The 16,814-nt window shown below is 43.6% G+C and overlaps 1 protein-coding gene across 1 annotated transcript in view; it reads left to right on the top strand.

Moving 5' to 3' along the window:
• The window catches only part of CPQ (carboxypeptidase Q), a 150,739-nt gene that overhangs the window by 111,402 nt on the left and 22,523 nt on the right, over positions 1-16,814 (top strand). Inside the window, exon 7 of the mRNA XM_035125207.2 lies at positions 6,776-6,977. Coding sequence (XP_034981098.2) covers positions 6,776-6,977 — 202 coding nt within the window. The remainder of the gene's footprint in view (positions 1-6,775; positions 6,978-16,814) is intronic.

Below are 16,814 nucleotides of genomic sequence, written 5' to 3'. Positions count from 1 at the left end.
GGGAGTCTCAAGAGTCTCCTCCAGCACCATAAATCAAAAGCATCAATTCTTTTGAACCCAAGAAAGTAAAATCTCTCACTGCCTCTTTTCTTCCCCTTCTATTTGCCAGGAGGTGATGGGACCAGTGGCCATGATCTTGGTTTTTTTGATGTTGAGCTTCAGACCATATTTTGCGCTCTCCTCTTTCACCCTCATTAAAAATACTACAGGTATGCAACAGCAGCACCAGTAAAAAGCCTCTGTGTTGGCCAGAACTGATGAACCATCCCTTTGAGGAATGGTCATTTGAGGAAGATCATTCCCCATCATCTCCAGGTAGGGCTCGGAGAGACTTATGCATGAAACCTTGGACAGATTCTACCAGTCAGTGTGGACAGTATGGAGCTAGATGAATCAGTGGCCTGTAAGGCAGCGTCCTATGTCCTGCCTTTGTATGGTCGACACAATTGTGCCTTCAGCTTGCTGTCCTCCATTTTACCAGATGATGCTGCCAATCTTGGGGCCTTGGAGTGGAGAACGTGGCCTCCTGATTTGGATGTGGCTGCAGTGCCCACAACCCCAGCCTGGCCCTGTCAGTAGGCATGCAGAGAGTTAAGTAAGCTATACCCTTTGACAAAATGTGTTGACTTATTTCCCCCACCCTGCTGTCATGTACTGTGGTGAGTACAGTCAGAGGCAGGAGCTCAGATTGTTGCCTGACGAAAGTGATTATCTCAGTGGACTGATATTTTAATGAGCTTGCATATTTGAATGAGTCCTCCAATATGAGGAGAGACGGAGGAAACAGCTGAGCCCACAGTTAATCTTTGGCTCATACAGTTACTCTTGACTTAAATTACCTAGGAGAATATAGCCTGATCAGAGCTTGTTTTGACAAACAGCAGTTATTTTTTTCGCTGCCTGACAGGAAACGAAGGGCAGCACAATTCATACAAATATACGCTCTTAATACATTTCTAAAGTGTTTGCGGCCTCTGAGCTAGCAGAAGCAAAAATGCTTTCTGAAGGGGTTTGCATTGCCTCCCCACCCCACAGAGGAAAACTTCTTATACCTTCACATCTGAGATCTGTTTTGCCTTGTGTGTGTTTTCCCCCCATACTGGTTTCTCTCTGCAGAAAAGTTCTGTTTTTAAGGCATCTCCCAACATATGCTCAAAATTAACGGTTACAGTAATATGTGAGGAATGATGGAAGGATGGGGTGGGTGAGGGGTGTAGCCATATCATGTGCTAAGGGTGGCTCATGTTCTTGGTTTCATATTAGAAACATATGCAAAGCATTACAAAAATGGATAACAATGAGCTGATGCCATGTTGCCAATAGCTTTCAAAAATCTACCATAATAAAACATTCTCTCTCTCTCTGTCCTGCTAAGTTAATATTAGCACTGTAAGATCCTTGGTTGCTTCTCCCACCATTGTGAGATGGACACATATTGGTTTCATGCAACTCTCCTCACCTAGGCTCAAATTGGCCCCTAAAGGACATCTAGCTGCCCTTATTCAGTTCCTGTTTTCATGATTTATATGCAGAGATAATGTTTTAAAGCTGTGCTTTACAAGCACCCATAATAGCAACAACATGAGCCAGATCCTCAGACTCATGACAGTGAGTAACTTTGCGAGCCATGTGTATACATCATTAAAAAGCAGGCTTTTCCTGACAGCACTCACCAAATGGTTGCAGGTATTGTTTTTGTTTTTTGCTAAACCCACAAATACATTACTGTGGCACATAAGATTGCTTTTTTTTAAAAAAAAATCTGAGTAGTTTCTCAATTTTGTGTGTGTAAAAGCCCTAATTTTGGGACTGGTTGCCAGATTTATCACTGCAGCAAAACTGGGGAATTGTAATAGATGTCAGTAGCATAATTTTCACATGCTTGAAGTGTGTAATCCCCACCACACACACAAGCACATGAAGCACACAAGCACATGAAGCACACAAAGCACACTAAGAAGTCAGGTTGTCCAGGTCAATTTCCCAAATATTTATATTATCCAGCATTCATAGAGAGATACAATTTCTTCAGTTGCCATTCCACACACTGAAGTCCAGTTCCGAGAGCCTTCTGGCGGTTCCCTTACTGCGAGAAGTGAGGTTACAGGGAACCAGGGAGAGGGCCTTCTCAGTAGTGGCGCCCGCCCTGTGGAACGCCCTCCCATCAGATGTCAAGGAAATAAACAACTATCTGACTTTTAGAAGACATCTGAAGGCAACCCTGTTTAGGGAGGTTTTTGATGTTTTATTGTATTTTTTAATATTCTGTTGGAAACCCAGCCAGATGACTGGGGTATAAATGAAATACTTTTCTTTCCAATATGAAACTCTTGCTTTGTGTGTATAGGTTTCTATTGCCATATTTTGTACATATGCATTGTCTTTGTTTGTATATCTTTCTCCCCGCAATCACTTAAGCAAAATTCCTGTGAATGTCCATGACCAAGAATTCACTTGGTACATGGCCTTAAGGAAGCCTTTCTCAGCCTCCGCTCAACCCCTCCCTGTGTGTAATATGAAGATAATCACCAGTCTACCTTAAATCGTACCAGTTTGCATTCTGTCTTGATTATTGAGGTAATGCACATAAACTGCTCTGAGGTCTCTAATGCACATATGGATGCTAAGTATGACTGTCATCTGCCATCAGAGGTTACACCCACACCCAGTGCTTTTCTTCTAGAAAAGGTGTCGGTACTGGGTACCCTTCAGTACCCCCAGAGGAAAAAACACTGCCCACCATAGCTGCCAAGTTTCCCGTATTCCCCGGGAAACCCCCGTTTTTCCAGCTGTCCCCAGCCGAAAAAACTGATTTTTTTTGTTTCCCCCCCGGTTTATTCTGGCGCAGCGGCCATTTTGGAACTGGGCGGAGCATGCTCAGAAGCGACTTTTGATGCTGCTTTGCCCAGTTCCAAAATGGCTGCAGCGCAACTTCTGGTGCGGCGGCCATTTTGGAACAGGGCAGAACAGCATCAAAAGTCGCTTCTGAGCATGCTCCGCCCAGTTCCAAAATGGCGGCAGCGCTACTTCCGGTCTGCTACTTCCGGTCCAGTCCCTTATTTCTCAGGCCGGAACTTGGCAGGTATGCTGCCCACACCTCACATTTAGAGCACTCTTATGCCACTTTAACAGCCATGGCTTCTCCCCAAAGCATCATGGGAACTATAGCTTGTTAAGGGTGCTTATCTCAAAGACCTACAATTCCCAGCACACTTCGCAAACAGCGGTTCCCAGGATTCTCCATGACTGTTAAAGTTGTGTGAGTGCTTTAAATGTATGCTCTATAAATGTATGCTCTCTCTATATATGGCCCTCTGGTTTATATGCATTTCAGATTTATCGTGAGGTTTGGAATGTACCCCAAGCATTTAGAGAAAAAGAGATTATGCTACACAGTTCAAACCTAGATTCTTAAGATTCCACGCTTCTTGGAAGGGGATCATTGCTAATTCTGTGGCGTCCCTGTAGAATGGCACTTATTTCCTGGCCACTAGGCAAAAAAAAAAAAGGATTATAGCTTTGGGACTGTATATGACTTCTTCTGCCATCAATAAACAATAGCGTTTTTGCAGCACACTGATGGAACACAAAAGCTAGATTTAGCAAGTGACATGCCCACAACACTTTGAAATTGGGTGGCCTACTTCACAAAGGATGGTTTTCTATTTGGAGGAATTCTCTGTTTGAATGACTGTTTGAATGACTGTCTGGTCCTTTAAAGATAAAGAACCATAGGAACAGATAACAGGTTCTTGAAATTGCCCATCTACAATTAGCACCTGGGCACCAGACAGTCGTTCCCCCACTATGGTGAGATGCATTGTATTTCTATTAAAATTATAGTATTAATTTCTAAATTTGAACCTCTACATATCAATCAGCATTTCATGCATATGTGACCCCTCTCTTTTGGTGATGCGTTTCCTCTTTTTCAGTGATATGTAAGAGTGGCCACCATACCTTGGAAGGCTTTAAGCTGCACAGCCATATGCTGGGATCCAGCTAAGGCTTATGCCATTGCCTAAGGGCTGTGATCTACTAGGTGAATGGAACAGAGCTCACTTGCCAGGAGCACTCTTCAAGAAGCACGCATGCACCCCAGTCTCCTTGTTGGAAATAGTAATTGAGGAAACTTGCATCATTGCCATAGAGGCACCAGCAACCCACTTTTCACTCTGACCCAGCCAGACTTCATCCCTGCCTTCCAAAGGATCTTAACCAATGGCTGCTGAAATGCCAGTTTGGAGGTGACAAATTTGGGTGCTTGTGCCATAGTAAACGGTGGTGTAAAAAAATAAAACCCGCACACCTCCTTTTGCTGTTAAGGGAGATAAGTTCTATGTCTCCTTAACCATGTCTGATTTATGGCTACTACAGTGCAGGGGAGCACAGAACGGCTAATTGCCTACCTTCCTTTTCGAAACTGAATATACCTGCTTGGGTGGTCAGAAAGGAAAGAATGAAAGAAAATGAAACACCTAAAGCCAGTCTTCAAATTAACCTCTCAAGGGGTCCGCAGATTTCAGCGGAGTATATTCTTCCGTGATGAAGTCACTCGATTTGGTAATAACTACAGCCTCAGAATATTATTGCAAGGCTGATTTTAATGAATGTTTGTGTAGAAGTTGGAGGAGATATGTGTGAAGTACTTAATTATATCTCAGTGATTGTTGAATAAGTGATGCCAGAAATATTGTGCATGGCCCAGAAAAGCAAAGGGGTGCTCATCATTTATTTTACCCGGCGCAATCTTCAAACTGCTTCACAATCTCTTTCCCTCTACCCTTTTCTGGGTTACAGCCTTCCTGTCAGATCCGAAGGCACACACGTGCAACTTGTCAATGTTATTTAGAGACATTCCCTATCAGTAGCTCCCCACAGTCAGCCTGACAGTGACTTTCAGATTACCCTAAATTAAGAAAGAGAAAAAGAAAACGAAATTGGAGATTTGTCAATGGTGCAAGAAAGCAAAGCTGCCTCAAGAAGTAGGGACATGTTTTTTAAAACACAAAGAGGGCATTTTTGGTGTTGGCACCTTGGCTGTGAAATTCTCTCCCTAGAGATGCTCAATTGTTGACTACTTGGGGGGTCATTTCAGTGCCAGGCAAATGCTTCTTTATATTGTCTTAAGGACTTTTAAGATGTACCTCAACCTTACACCCTCCAGATGTTGGGCTACAACTTGCATCAGGTTGTGGGAGGCTGTTTTAAATATTATCACACACCACCCCAATCTCTGAGCAGTGCAAGATTCCAGGGATTCCAGGCACTTACCCCAGACTTGGTTTCCTCAAAAGGAGAGACAGAAGAGACTGTGTTGTCTTTATGATATATGGTTTATTTACATATATATATACAACCTGTCCCTGTGGTGCAGGGGCTCACCCCAAAGAGAGTCTTGCTTCTCCCACAGCCACAGCTTCGGATTTCACCCCAAATCAGGCATGGCTCTGTCTCTCAGCTGCCCAGCCTGCAGCCTGCAGCCTCAACCATCAAAGCTCACATATACAACTCTGGCCTTTGTGTTTCTAACTAATAGAGAGTTCAATGGGAAGAGCACCCATTTGTCCTCTGGCACCAAACAACTTCCTTTGTTACCTTAACAGCCCATACTTAGATCATTACCTTACCAGGAAGCTAGCCTGGCTATTGCAAGAATTGAATCCATTCCAGAAATTTGATCCATGTAGTCTACCCCTCCCAACTCACAACAATATTTTAAATTATTCTTCAGATCTGCTCTTGTGTTGTTTTACAGTTGAGTTCTGCATCTTGAAATTTTATTGATGCTGCAAGGCTTTTACAGTACAAGCCTCCCAGAGAATGTTCTCTGTAAATAAGTATGCAAGTAAATAATAAAGCAAGTTTCTCTTTTTGCAGCTCTTGTGCCAGAACCTCACACTGCTGTTTAAACTCTGAGGCTTTTCAAAAGCCATTTTGCAAGTTCAATAATGCTGCTTAATAGGTTGATCTCTCATAACAACTATGTCACACTGGCTGAGCTCCATTGTGCTCTCTTACTCGTAACACCTTATTCAAAGCATCTGACATTGTAATCCACACATAAACCCAATAAAATAGGTTGTTTATTATCCCTGTATGGCAGATGCAGGGTGGACACTATGAAACACGGGTTGCCCATTGAGTTCACAGCTATGGGAAGCAGCCAGTCAGGACACAAGTTTAAAGGAGCAACGGGCAGTTTGCCAGGACACTGTCTCCCCACAGGCAACCAAAATGATTAAGGGGTTGGAGCAACTCCATTGTGAGGAAAGGTCTGGCGAATAGCGGACATGATCAATGTGTATAAAATGATGCATTGTGTGAAGAGAGCTTTTTCCCATCCCTCTCTCTTAAAATATGAGCACTAGGGACATGCAACGAAGCTGAATGATTAAAGATCCAGAAGTTTTTCCTTCACACAGTGCATAGATAAACTATGGCATTTGCTCCCACAAGGAGGTAGTGATGGCCACCAATTTGGATGGTCTTCCTTGGAGACAGATGTGTAAGATGCAGAGGGGATGAGAAAGGAGGGAGCGCTTCAGTTAGTCTCTCGTCCATGTTCCAACAAGGTCCAATTCGTTGGAGCGGCAGTGCTGCATCTGAACCGAGCCTTAGCCATTACAACGCCGTCATTCTCCCCACTCAAAATTTCTGGTTCACACACATTTCCTGCATGGCAGGTAGTGCTGGAAGTGAAACTGTTACCAAAACAATGTCCTCCTTAAAATTGGCCTTTGCAGACCCAAGATGCTCGCTTTATGTCTTTCAGGAGAACATCTCCAACTTTGACATGGTGATGGAGTCTGATGAGGGAACATTCATGCCCACCGGCCTGGCTTTCACAGGCAGTGATAAAGCTCGTGACATCATGAAGGAGATCATGAAGTTGCTGAAGCCCATCAATGTTACTGATGTCTTTGAAAATGGTGAAGGAGCAGACATTAATTACTGGATACATGATGGAATACCAGGTGAGATTCCGGAATGAGTTGTGGAAATTGCTCAGTTGTTCCTACTGCTTTCCTCTGTTTTTCATTTGTCTTCCTTTGTGGCAGCCCCAGCGTTTGACAATGACTTTTCTTGATCAGCTCTGTACCAGAAATGAAACATGTATACATACCCCAGAGCTAACCTACAGAAGCTTGGGTATAAAGTGTGCTTGATCTTGTCTTTAGAAAAGTTATAGATGATGTGTGGGCCCTGTGCCTACAATCTTCTTTTAGGCTTTAGGCTTTACAGTATAATAATCTTTCCTAGAGCAGTGGACTAAAAATAGCAGAGCATTCCCTCTGCTTAAATGTAAGTGGGGGCAGACACACAAACCAAAAATAATGCATTGAAACACAGTCTGTGTTTCCTCCTTTATTTGCGTTAAATAGTTGGCTGGAGGGAGGGCGCACACTCCCCATTGGGCGCAATCCACTCCTGTACTTGCAGTTATAGTCATAAGCTTTATTTACAAACATACAACAGAGCATGAATGGATGGAAAGGAGGCATTCTTTCAGAAGCCTCCAGAGAGTCATATGCATCCCAATTTCAGCTAGTTCTCAGCATTCTCTTTCACTCAAACCACCAACCACTGTTTCTAACACCTACACCCATCTACCCTCTCCCAAAAGCCCCTCTTCAGATGTTCAGCCTCATGGAATGAAGGGAGAGCAGGAATGAGCCATTGGCTCACCCGCTCCATCACATCCCCACCATTGACCATCACCTTCCACATGTTGAGGAGATGAACTTCTGCAACAAGGAGCTTTCTCTACCCTTGGAGGTTTGCTGCTTGGTTTAGAATGTCAGAAGATCAGGGTTCTAAGCTGCACATGAGTCTCCATGAGTATAGAAGACTTCCCACTGCAAACATTTGGCCCTTCAAGTAATGGAAGGCAGCAGGGCCAGACACAGGGGTGAGCAGGACTAGTGTTCCCACTCTCCCTTATGAAAGTCTAATCACGGAGGTTGCGAATGATAGCCATGTTCAAATATATAAAAGGATGTCATATAGAGGAGGGAGAAAGGTTGTTTTCTGCTGCTCCAGAGAAGCGGACACGGAGCAACGGATTCAAACTACAAGAAAGAAGATTCCACCTAAACATTAGGAAGAACTTCCTGACAGTAAGAGCTGTTCGGCAGTGGAATTTGCTACCAAGGAGTGTGGTGGAGTCTCCTTCTTTGGAGGTCTTTAAGCAGAGGCTTGACAGGCATCTGTCAGGAATGCTTTGAAGGTGTTTCCTGCTTGGCAGGGGGTTGGACTGGATGGCCCTTGTGGTCTCTTCCAACTCTATGATTCTATTAATGCCTGAACAGGGCTTGGGAGTCTCATTACAAAACAAAACCAGAGCTATCAGAAGGCCATCTCCAAAAAATCAGCTCCTGTTGATAAAACACCATTTGACCATCCCACCCTCACCTACTTAGTGGTTTTACGCAAACCTTTTCTACTGCATTATATCCTTACCTATTACAAAAGGTTTCTCTATTACAATTATTTTGACATTTTTCTTCTTCTGCTTTTATCTCGAATCCTGCCCACAATTTCATTTGACTGTAATATTTTTTTTAGATAGTCCATGAAAGGCCTCTGTTCTCCATAAAAAAGTCCATCATTTTGATCTCTTAATTTCGCTTCCAGCTTTGCCATTTCCGCATAGTCCATTACTTTCAAAAGCCATTCCTCCTTCATTGGAACCTTCTTTCCTTCCCATTTCTGTGCATATAATATTCTAGCCGCTGTTGTCACATACATAAATGACCATCCTGAACTATTTGCCTGCAATCTGAAGATGAAAGGTGAACAGCCAGCAATTTTAACAGCCTTTTTCCTTCTCCCATTAGCCCTGAAGCCTTTCCATGTGAGCTCAGCTACACCAAGCAGCATTGTTTGGCAGCTGCCATGCTCCTTTCTTCTCCTGTTCAACTCTGCTGCCACTTTTGCCATACTTGTTCAGGGTATCACCACTGCCTTCTCCTCTCCATGCCAGTGTGGGGAGGGAGGTCCTACTTGTCTGCTGGTCCACCGGTAGTGTAGATTTATAAGATGCAGATTGGGAAGGTGAAAGAAGAGCCACAGTCTCCCAACACAATGGGGAATCCCACAGGCAGGATAGGGGTGGGAGCATGCCAAGGATGCACATCAAACTTAGAGCCACCTCAATTAGAGCCTCCTCTTCCCTCTCTAATGCTACAGTACACAGTAAGTAAGTAAGTAAGTAAGTAAGTAAGTAAGTAAGTAAGTGTTGTAACATGCATAGAGTAGCCGCTTTGTTTGTCTGGCAGACCCTCCTCAAAGGGCTCATGTTGCTTCAAATTGCACCATGCATATTCTGTCCAAGAGAAAAAGCTTTGAACATCTTGGCACAGTTCACATGCCGCTCAGCTGCGAAGAGGCCAGGGGAATACTTATGGTATGTAATACCGCTGCAGCTAATTGTACGTATTCTAACAGCTTGCACGATTGCGTCCAATTTAAGCATGCCGTGAAATGTCGGCACTTCATCATTTCCATTTAAATATATTCCTGAAAATTCTCTCTGCTACTTCAATGAAAGTCATTTTTTTCTTTTCTTCCCTGTTCTTCTTTTTAATCTTATGGAACAGTCTTGTTGTCAACAGGAGCTATTTTGGTCACAAATTCAATCACAGGAATTTAGTTCTCTTATAATTGACTAATTAGCTGTGTTAGGGTCACGCAGCTTCTGCTCCCAGTTTTGAAATCTACCTCCTCCTCTTTTGGCACAGGCAATTCGTCTTTCCCTCTTTTCACAGTTATCAAAGCTGCAAACCAAATATATATTTTAGCCATGGTTCTCTTTCGCCTATTTTCCTAAGCCTTGGACACTATTTTGCATCATGCATTACTCAATATTTTGTGTGAATTGATATAGGATGGATTATATAGGTTTCAAGAAATGGAGCGGCTGGAGTAACCAGTCAGATGGGCAACATATAAATAATAATTTATTATTATTATTATTATTCAAATAATAATAATAATATAGGTGCACAAATATAATCAATGTTTAAATTTGTTGGTTGTTGGTTGTTGTTGTTGATTAAATTTTTGTGCTGCCCTTAATCACAGGGTAGTTTATCACATAAACACACAAAAATGTATACCATAGTAACAAACAAAAACAATACCCCCTCAAGCAGTTTTAAAAGTTATATTACATTTTAAATCCATCTTTCCTGCAAGGAGCTCAAGGTGGTATGCATCGTAGATGCCAACTCTAGGGGCCTGGGGTCCCTTGCTTGTGGAGCAGTGAGGGGGCAGCAGTGGAGGGTGGATTAGGTCGAGCCCGCCCCCAATGTTTTGTTCAAGATGGCACCACTGGTATGCATGTTTCTACCCCTCCACATTTTATCCACAGCGCAATGCCCTGTGAGGGAGGTTAGGCTGACAGACTGTGACTGGCCCTAGTGAGCTACATGCCTAAGTGGGGACTTGGACCCCGGTCTCCCAGATCCTGGGACGCAGGTGGCGCTGTGGGTTAAACCACAGAACCTAGGGCTTGCTGATCAGAAGGTCAGCGGTTCGAATCCCTGTGACGGGGTGAGCTCCCGTTGCTCGGTCCCAGCTCCTGCCAACCTAGCAGTTCAAAAGCACGTCAAAGTGCAAGTAGATAAATAGGTACCGCTCCAAGCGGGAAGGTAAACGGCGTTTCCGTGCGCTGCTCTGGTTCGCCAGAAGCGGCTTTGTCATGCTGGCCACATGACCTGGAAGCTGTACGGTGGCTCCTTCGGCCAATAACGCGAGATGAGCGCCACAACCCTAGAGTCGGTCACGACTGGACCTAATGGTCAGGGGTCCTTTACCTCCCAGATCCTAGTCCAGCACTCTGACTACATTGTCATCCTTGCATCTTACTCGTAGTCAGCATTTCAGTCCTCAAACCACTTAATCTGGGATGTCTGACCTAACAATGCACTAGAGATATATGCAGCTATTTTGCTCCGTAAACAAACATCTTCAGGCTAGATTGTTCAGCCACATTATGAATCAAGTGCCATTTTGAACATGGGTGGGTCACCAACAATATAGAAATGTAGAATTTTTTAAATTAAAAAACCACACACATTCTTTCCAGGGTGCTTGAATTTTCAAGACATCAGGTGCCATGGGAACTGCATATTTCATAGTTCCTTGCTCCATGAATCCTCACGACAGCATTAAAGGTGCACTGAGTCCTGGAATATGTAGGTTCCAGAGCAGTGGTATCCCTACCAAGTCTTCAAATGCCTTGGGAAACCATGTCATCCTCAGAACTGGGATGCTGCAGTTGCAATGTCCTGGGTACCAGGGATGAATGGAAGCTTTGCAGAGAGACCTCTTGGTCACTGCTGCTGTCCATGAGATAATGTTTCAGTGGAAGGAAGAAGTTTTAGGGCTTGAGAGTGGTTGGCATATTCATGGGGACTGAAGATGGATCCAGGCCATGTAGTACTCTCAGTGTAGTCAGCGAGGGTTCAACAGGACCCCCAGATTGGTCGGAGGGGGATGCTATTTTTAGATATTTTGGAGAAACAGCTTGGTATACCAAACCCAGCTCCAAATTGAACCCAGGCATATATTCCCATCAAGAGAATTCACTCAAACCTAAATAAGACTGCTCAACAGTAAACACACAGAGAACCATTTTCAGTGGACCAGATCTTTTTGGGTTGCTGAAGACGACCTCATTATAAATCAAACACTCTTTCTGTAAAAGTACAAAAATATATATTCTGTTCTCAATTTTAAGTGTGTTGTAATATGTGCATATGGGTGGTCTTTTCCTTTCCAGCAAATGCAAACCAAATGCCATTGCATTAAATAAAATCATTTGAAACTGATGGCCTTTTGATTTGTGCAGAACATCAGCCCCATGAGACGTAGCTTCATTATAGGGAAATCTTCCTCAATCAATGTCCTTCGATTTGTTTTTTATTTCTGAACTTTGGTTGGGTCTGGGGGGGGGGGAGTTATTACTTTCCCCGCAGACCCAACCAAAGTTCAGAAAAAGATTGAACTCCATATATGTTCTAACCAACCGACGGCACAACTCACTTGCAATGAGAATGTGATTTTGTGCATGTGGTTGTAAAACAATCTTGCTTGCTCAGTGTTCTTGGTAGGAAAAGCATTATGGGACCCCAGCTAGACAAATAGTCTAATATTTACAGCAAGCAAACAAGGCATTAGATGTGAGAAAAGGAAGCCCGTTCCCTTTAGTATGATCAAAAGAGTCCTGAAGCAAGGTGTAACTTGATGAACCAAGAAGATTACAGGCTATTGACTACAACTTCCAGATCTTGGTCGGATAGGTAATGACTCAAAATGCTGCAGGGAAGCTAGCAATGTTAAAGGTGAGCAGTTCACTGTGGTATGAGCAAGGCTATTAATGTTGAACATCTTCTCCTTCCACAAGGAAACTTCTCCAGCAGAAAGGCACAATAACCTCGTGACCTTTTATTCATCCGACAGGCCTTTCTGCTGAGACCACAGTCTAGTGCTGTTGAAATGGTTACACCCCCCCTCAGAGGAAAGAAGAGATAAAGCAGCTGTTAAGCATAATTTCCTGTCTCTTAAGTGACAGGTACTGCTAACAGATAAAAGGGAATTAGGGTTCTATGGAAGGAATTACTACGACTTCTCACAGTGATGTTTATTTACATATTGCATTTTTATCCCACCCTTCCTCCAAGGGCAGGAGTGGGGAACCTTTGGCCCGCTAGGTATTGCTGAACTGCAACTCCCATCAGCCATAGCAAGCTGATTGGGCAATCCCATAGCATCCCATTGGACGAGGATGATGGGAGCTGGAGTTCAGCAGCATTTGGAAGGCCACAGATTCCCGCAGCTGAGGTAAGAGTACTAACCTTGAGTACTATGTTTGCCAATGGTGCCAATGGTCTTTCCAACAGGGAAGGGATGGCTAACTTGTGAGTAACATCTGGCCACAAGAAATGCTCCACCAGCCTCAAAGCTTTATCTGGGAGAGAAACGACTCTGCCTGCTCTTTAGCTATCTTCTCTAAAGAGCAGGCACAGGGATCTTTTATATCCAATCCTAGTGCTGAGATCAGGGATAAAGTCCCCTGCCTGCTCTTTGAGAGTAGCTATCTCATCCCATCACTACAATGCAAGAGGCTGGAAATGCTGGTGGATGGGTGGGAGGGTGGGTGGGTGCTTCTGTATGTGTGCATGAGAGAGAGAGAGAAAGAGAGAGAGAGAGAGAGAGAGAGAGAGAGAGAGAGAGAGAGAGAGAGAGAGAGAGAGAGAGAGAGGAGAAAGAATGCTACATGCCTGGTGGGTGGGTGAGTGTGTGTAGTGTTGGTGTACTCCTCTGTTTTGACAAGGGGGGCTTTTACTCTCCATCTCTGGGTTCCAGAGCCCGTCCTTCAGTAGCGTAATGGAACTTTGCAACCTGTTTCAGAAGCTCAGCCAGGCAGGTTCTTTTCCAGAGAAGATGGTGTTCCAGTTTAGGAAAACACTGTTTTGTCAACTCTTGGAAGACACGATTCAGACCTCTCTCTCTTCTCACAGGCTTGACCTCAGAATAAAAACCCCTGTACAATAGTGTGTGATCATTGGACTAGGGGTTCTAGGCTAGTCTCCTACATGATCCTTGTAAATTAGAGGGAAGCTTCTGACCAGCTTAGAGAAGGGAGGCATGATGGCCACACACGACGTCGGCACCCCCCCCCCCCCACACACACACACAATTGCCCTTGCAAGCTTGAGCCTCTGGCCCTAATTGTTCTACAAAAAAAATTCACCGCACACCACTGCTACAGAAGCCTTTAGGCTTCCAGAACTCTCCCTGGCATGCAGGGCTCATCTCTTGTTACACACCTTGTTCCACCAGCAGCTGCCTTTGAAGGCATGCACTGACTTTACCTTAGTACGAAGAGACCTGCTCCCTTTTCTGAGTGATTCAGCCCCTCTGAGCAACGTGGCATTGCACCTCTTCACTCTTGTTTGGGGTGGAGGTGGGGACAGTGCCCACTGGATTTTAATCCCAGGGGGCAGAGTGCAGTAGTGGATGTCTGCAAAAAGAACCCTCGGAGTCTATAATGGTGTGCTTAAACACAATGCCCCAGCAATATGCTGAAGTTGCATCATCATTCACAGAAGGATCGACATGCTCTTTGCAAGTACTTGACAAGCAGCAACTGAAGTCCAAGGCCAGTTTATTTAAACTAGGACATCAAATAGTTGTTGAAAAACATGAATGTTCCACATGCAAGTTCTTGCCCATGACTGAGGGTAAAATGTTCCAGGGCAGATAATCAAAGCCTGGCTCGGCCATGACATTTTAAGTTCTTTTTCTATAAAAATCACTATAGATAAAATACAACCTTTTTACTTCACTTTTATAAAACTAAATTATTATTGTTGTTATTTTAAAAACCCCAGAAAGATCCATACAATGGCAAGGCATGCCAACATGTCTGTGTTTCTGCTATTCTCCATTTTTTTTAAAAAAAGGTCAGCTTGAACTTCAGGTCAGCATTTTAGTGACACAACGCTTTTAAGAATGAAAAAAAATAACAGGCAAGTTTTGAAAAGTTCCCCTAAATAGCACTCATTTCCCCATGACACGCATCATCACAATGGGTTTGCTAGCTAGAGGGTCAAAATGTTCTGGCGTGTGTGTTTGCCTCTTAAAAACGTAAACAAGTGTCTGATGAAAGGGGTTGCATTCTGCACAACCCATGAGCAGCTGGATTTTCTTGGGGGAAAAACAGGTCACTGGGAAAGGCCGAGATCATCATTACAGTGGTACCTCTACTTACGAATAACTCTACTTACGAATGGAGCTCCGTCCGCCATCTTGGATGCGGTTTAGATAGGATTATTTCTACTTACGAATTTTTTGATAGGGTTGCTTCTACTTACAATTTTTTTCTCCCAATGCATTCCTATGGGATTCGACTTACAATTTTTTTTTACTTGCAAATGTGCGTTTGGAACGCATTAAATTTGTAAGTAGAGGTACCACTGTATTTATTATAGCAGCTTTCTAAATCAGGCCAAAATCAAGTGAGCTGCTCACAACCACTTAGTTATCAGTGCTGAGCAGCATTTGAACCAGGGCCCCATCTGAGTTGGACTAACCTTCATTTCGTCTGCATCTTAAGCCAGGCATTGCTAGTATGACTAGCAACCATGCCTAAGTTTTTAAAATATAAATTAAATAAATACCAAGCATTGGGGTGGGGGTAGGGGCAATTTTAATCAGGACTGCAGAACACGAGGAGGAGAAGTTTAACCCTTCTTTTCCCAGCCGCACTGGAAAACCTCCATGCACAACACTTAAAAGCTGTCTTTGGTGCCAATGTGATTTCCTCCCTCTCGGGCTAATTGCCTTGCGGTGATAGGGTTTGTGAGTGCAACCAAAATTGTGATGGTGAAGACAGGGCCAGTCACTGTGACCCCCATTTTTCGCCCATATGAGTGTTAATTGCAGGAGGGGAAGCACCGGGGGGGGGGGCCTTTAGATGTACTTCAATTAGCCCTGATTGTGGCATTCATATAAGTAATATAATTAACGATACAGGGGTTCTCATATTCTTTTCTTAGATGGCGACATGATCCAGAAGTATTCACAATGCTTATGTTTCCTTTGAAAGACAAAAAAATATTTACCTAGAAAACCTCACCTTAATAGGAAGGTTCTAATTTTAAGAATCATATTTCCACATTGCATTTCACAGCTATTAATTTGGTTTTGGGTTTCTAACTTGGAAAGAAAGCTACATTTTTCTAGTATCTTGAAAGTGAAGGATTTTTGCGGTGAGGTGATGTCTGTTCCACCAGACTGCAGGTCTGTAACGTTCTCCAAAGCAGCTTCCTCAAGAATTTGTGTATGTATGTGTAATGAGCCTATGTTAACCTCGGAGATTATAAATTCAACCTTTCATCTAGTACAGCTGTCCAATATAGTTTTCTGCAGTGCTGATAGAACCTCACCTCCCGTTCCCTAAACAAACTCAGTCACAAGGGTTACGGGAAGAGCAGTTTTATTTCCAGACACTGTTTACTGAAAAAACTTGGTCGTTTTTTGGACTTTGTTGTCTTACGGACAAAATAAACTAGCCTGTACCAAACGGTTTTGTAAAAGTTTAAACAAGAATCTTGTGTGACTTATGGCCATCCTTTGAAAAAATGTGTTATAATTCCAATAGCAGCAACATAACTAGCACTGAACGAATCAATCATTACCATTTATGGATGGAAATGCTCACAACTGCATAGGTTTCGAAATTATTCTGCAAGGAATTAGTTTTGAAAGTAGCAAGCATGCAACTTCGGACCATTGTTATAAGGAGTCTAGCTAAGGTCTAAGTAAAGGTAAAGGGGCCCCTGTCCATCAGGTCCAGTCATGTCTGACTCTGGGGTTGCGGCACTCATCTCGCTCTATAGGCCGAGGGAGCCGGCGTTTGTCCGCAGACAGCTTCCAGGTCATGTGGCCAGCATGACAAAGCTGCTTCTGGCGAACCAGAGCAGCGCACGGAAACGCCGTTTATGTTCCAGCCGGAGCGGTCCCTATTTATCTACTTGCACTTTGATGTGCTTTTGAACTGCTAGGCTCACCCCGTTGCAGGGATTCAAACCGCCGACCTTCTGATCAGCAAGCCCTAGACTCTGTGGTTTAACCCACAGCGCCACCTGGTTAGATCTGCAATCTTCACATTTCCATATCAGTTTGCATTTCCTTTAGTAAAAAAAAGTTAATTGGCATTTTATCATGAATTTTTCCTGTTGTATCCAATTTTGTATGGTATTTGGCCTAATACACACATTTTTGCAAAACTTGTTTTCCCT

The sequence above is a fragment of the Zootoca vivipara genome, chromosome 8, assembly GCF_963506605.1.
Source record: "Zootoca vivipara chromosome 8, rZooViv1.1, whole genome shotgun sequence".
NCBI classification, from domain to species: Eukaryota; Metazoa; Chordata; class Lepidosauria; order Squamata; family Lacertidae; genus Zootoca; species Zootoca vivipara.
The sequence above is the reverse complement of the archived record's forward strand: the minus strand, read 5'-3'. Positions and strand labels throughout refer to the sequence as shown.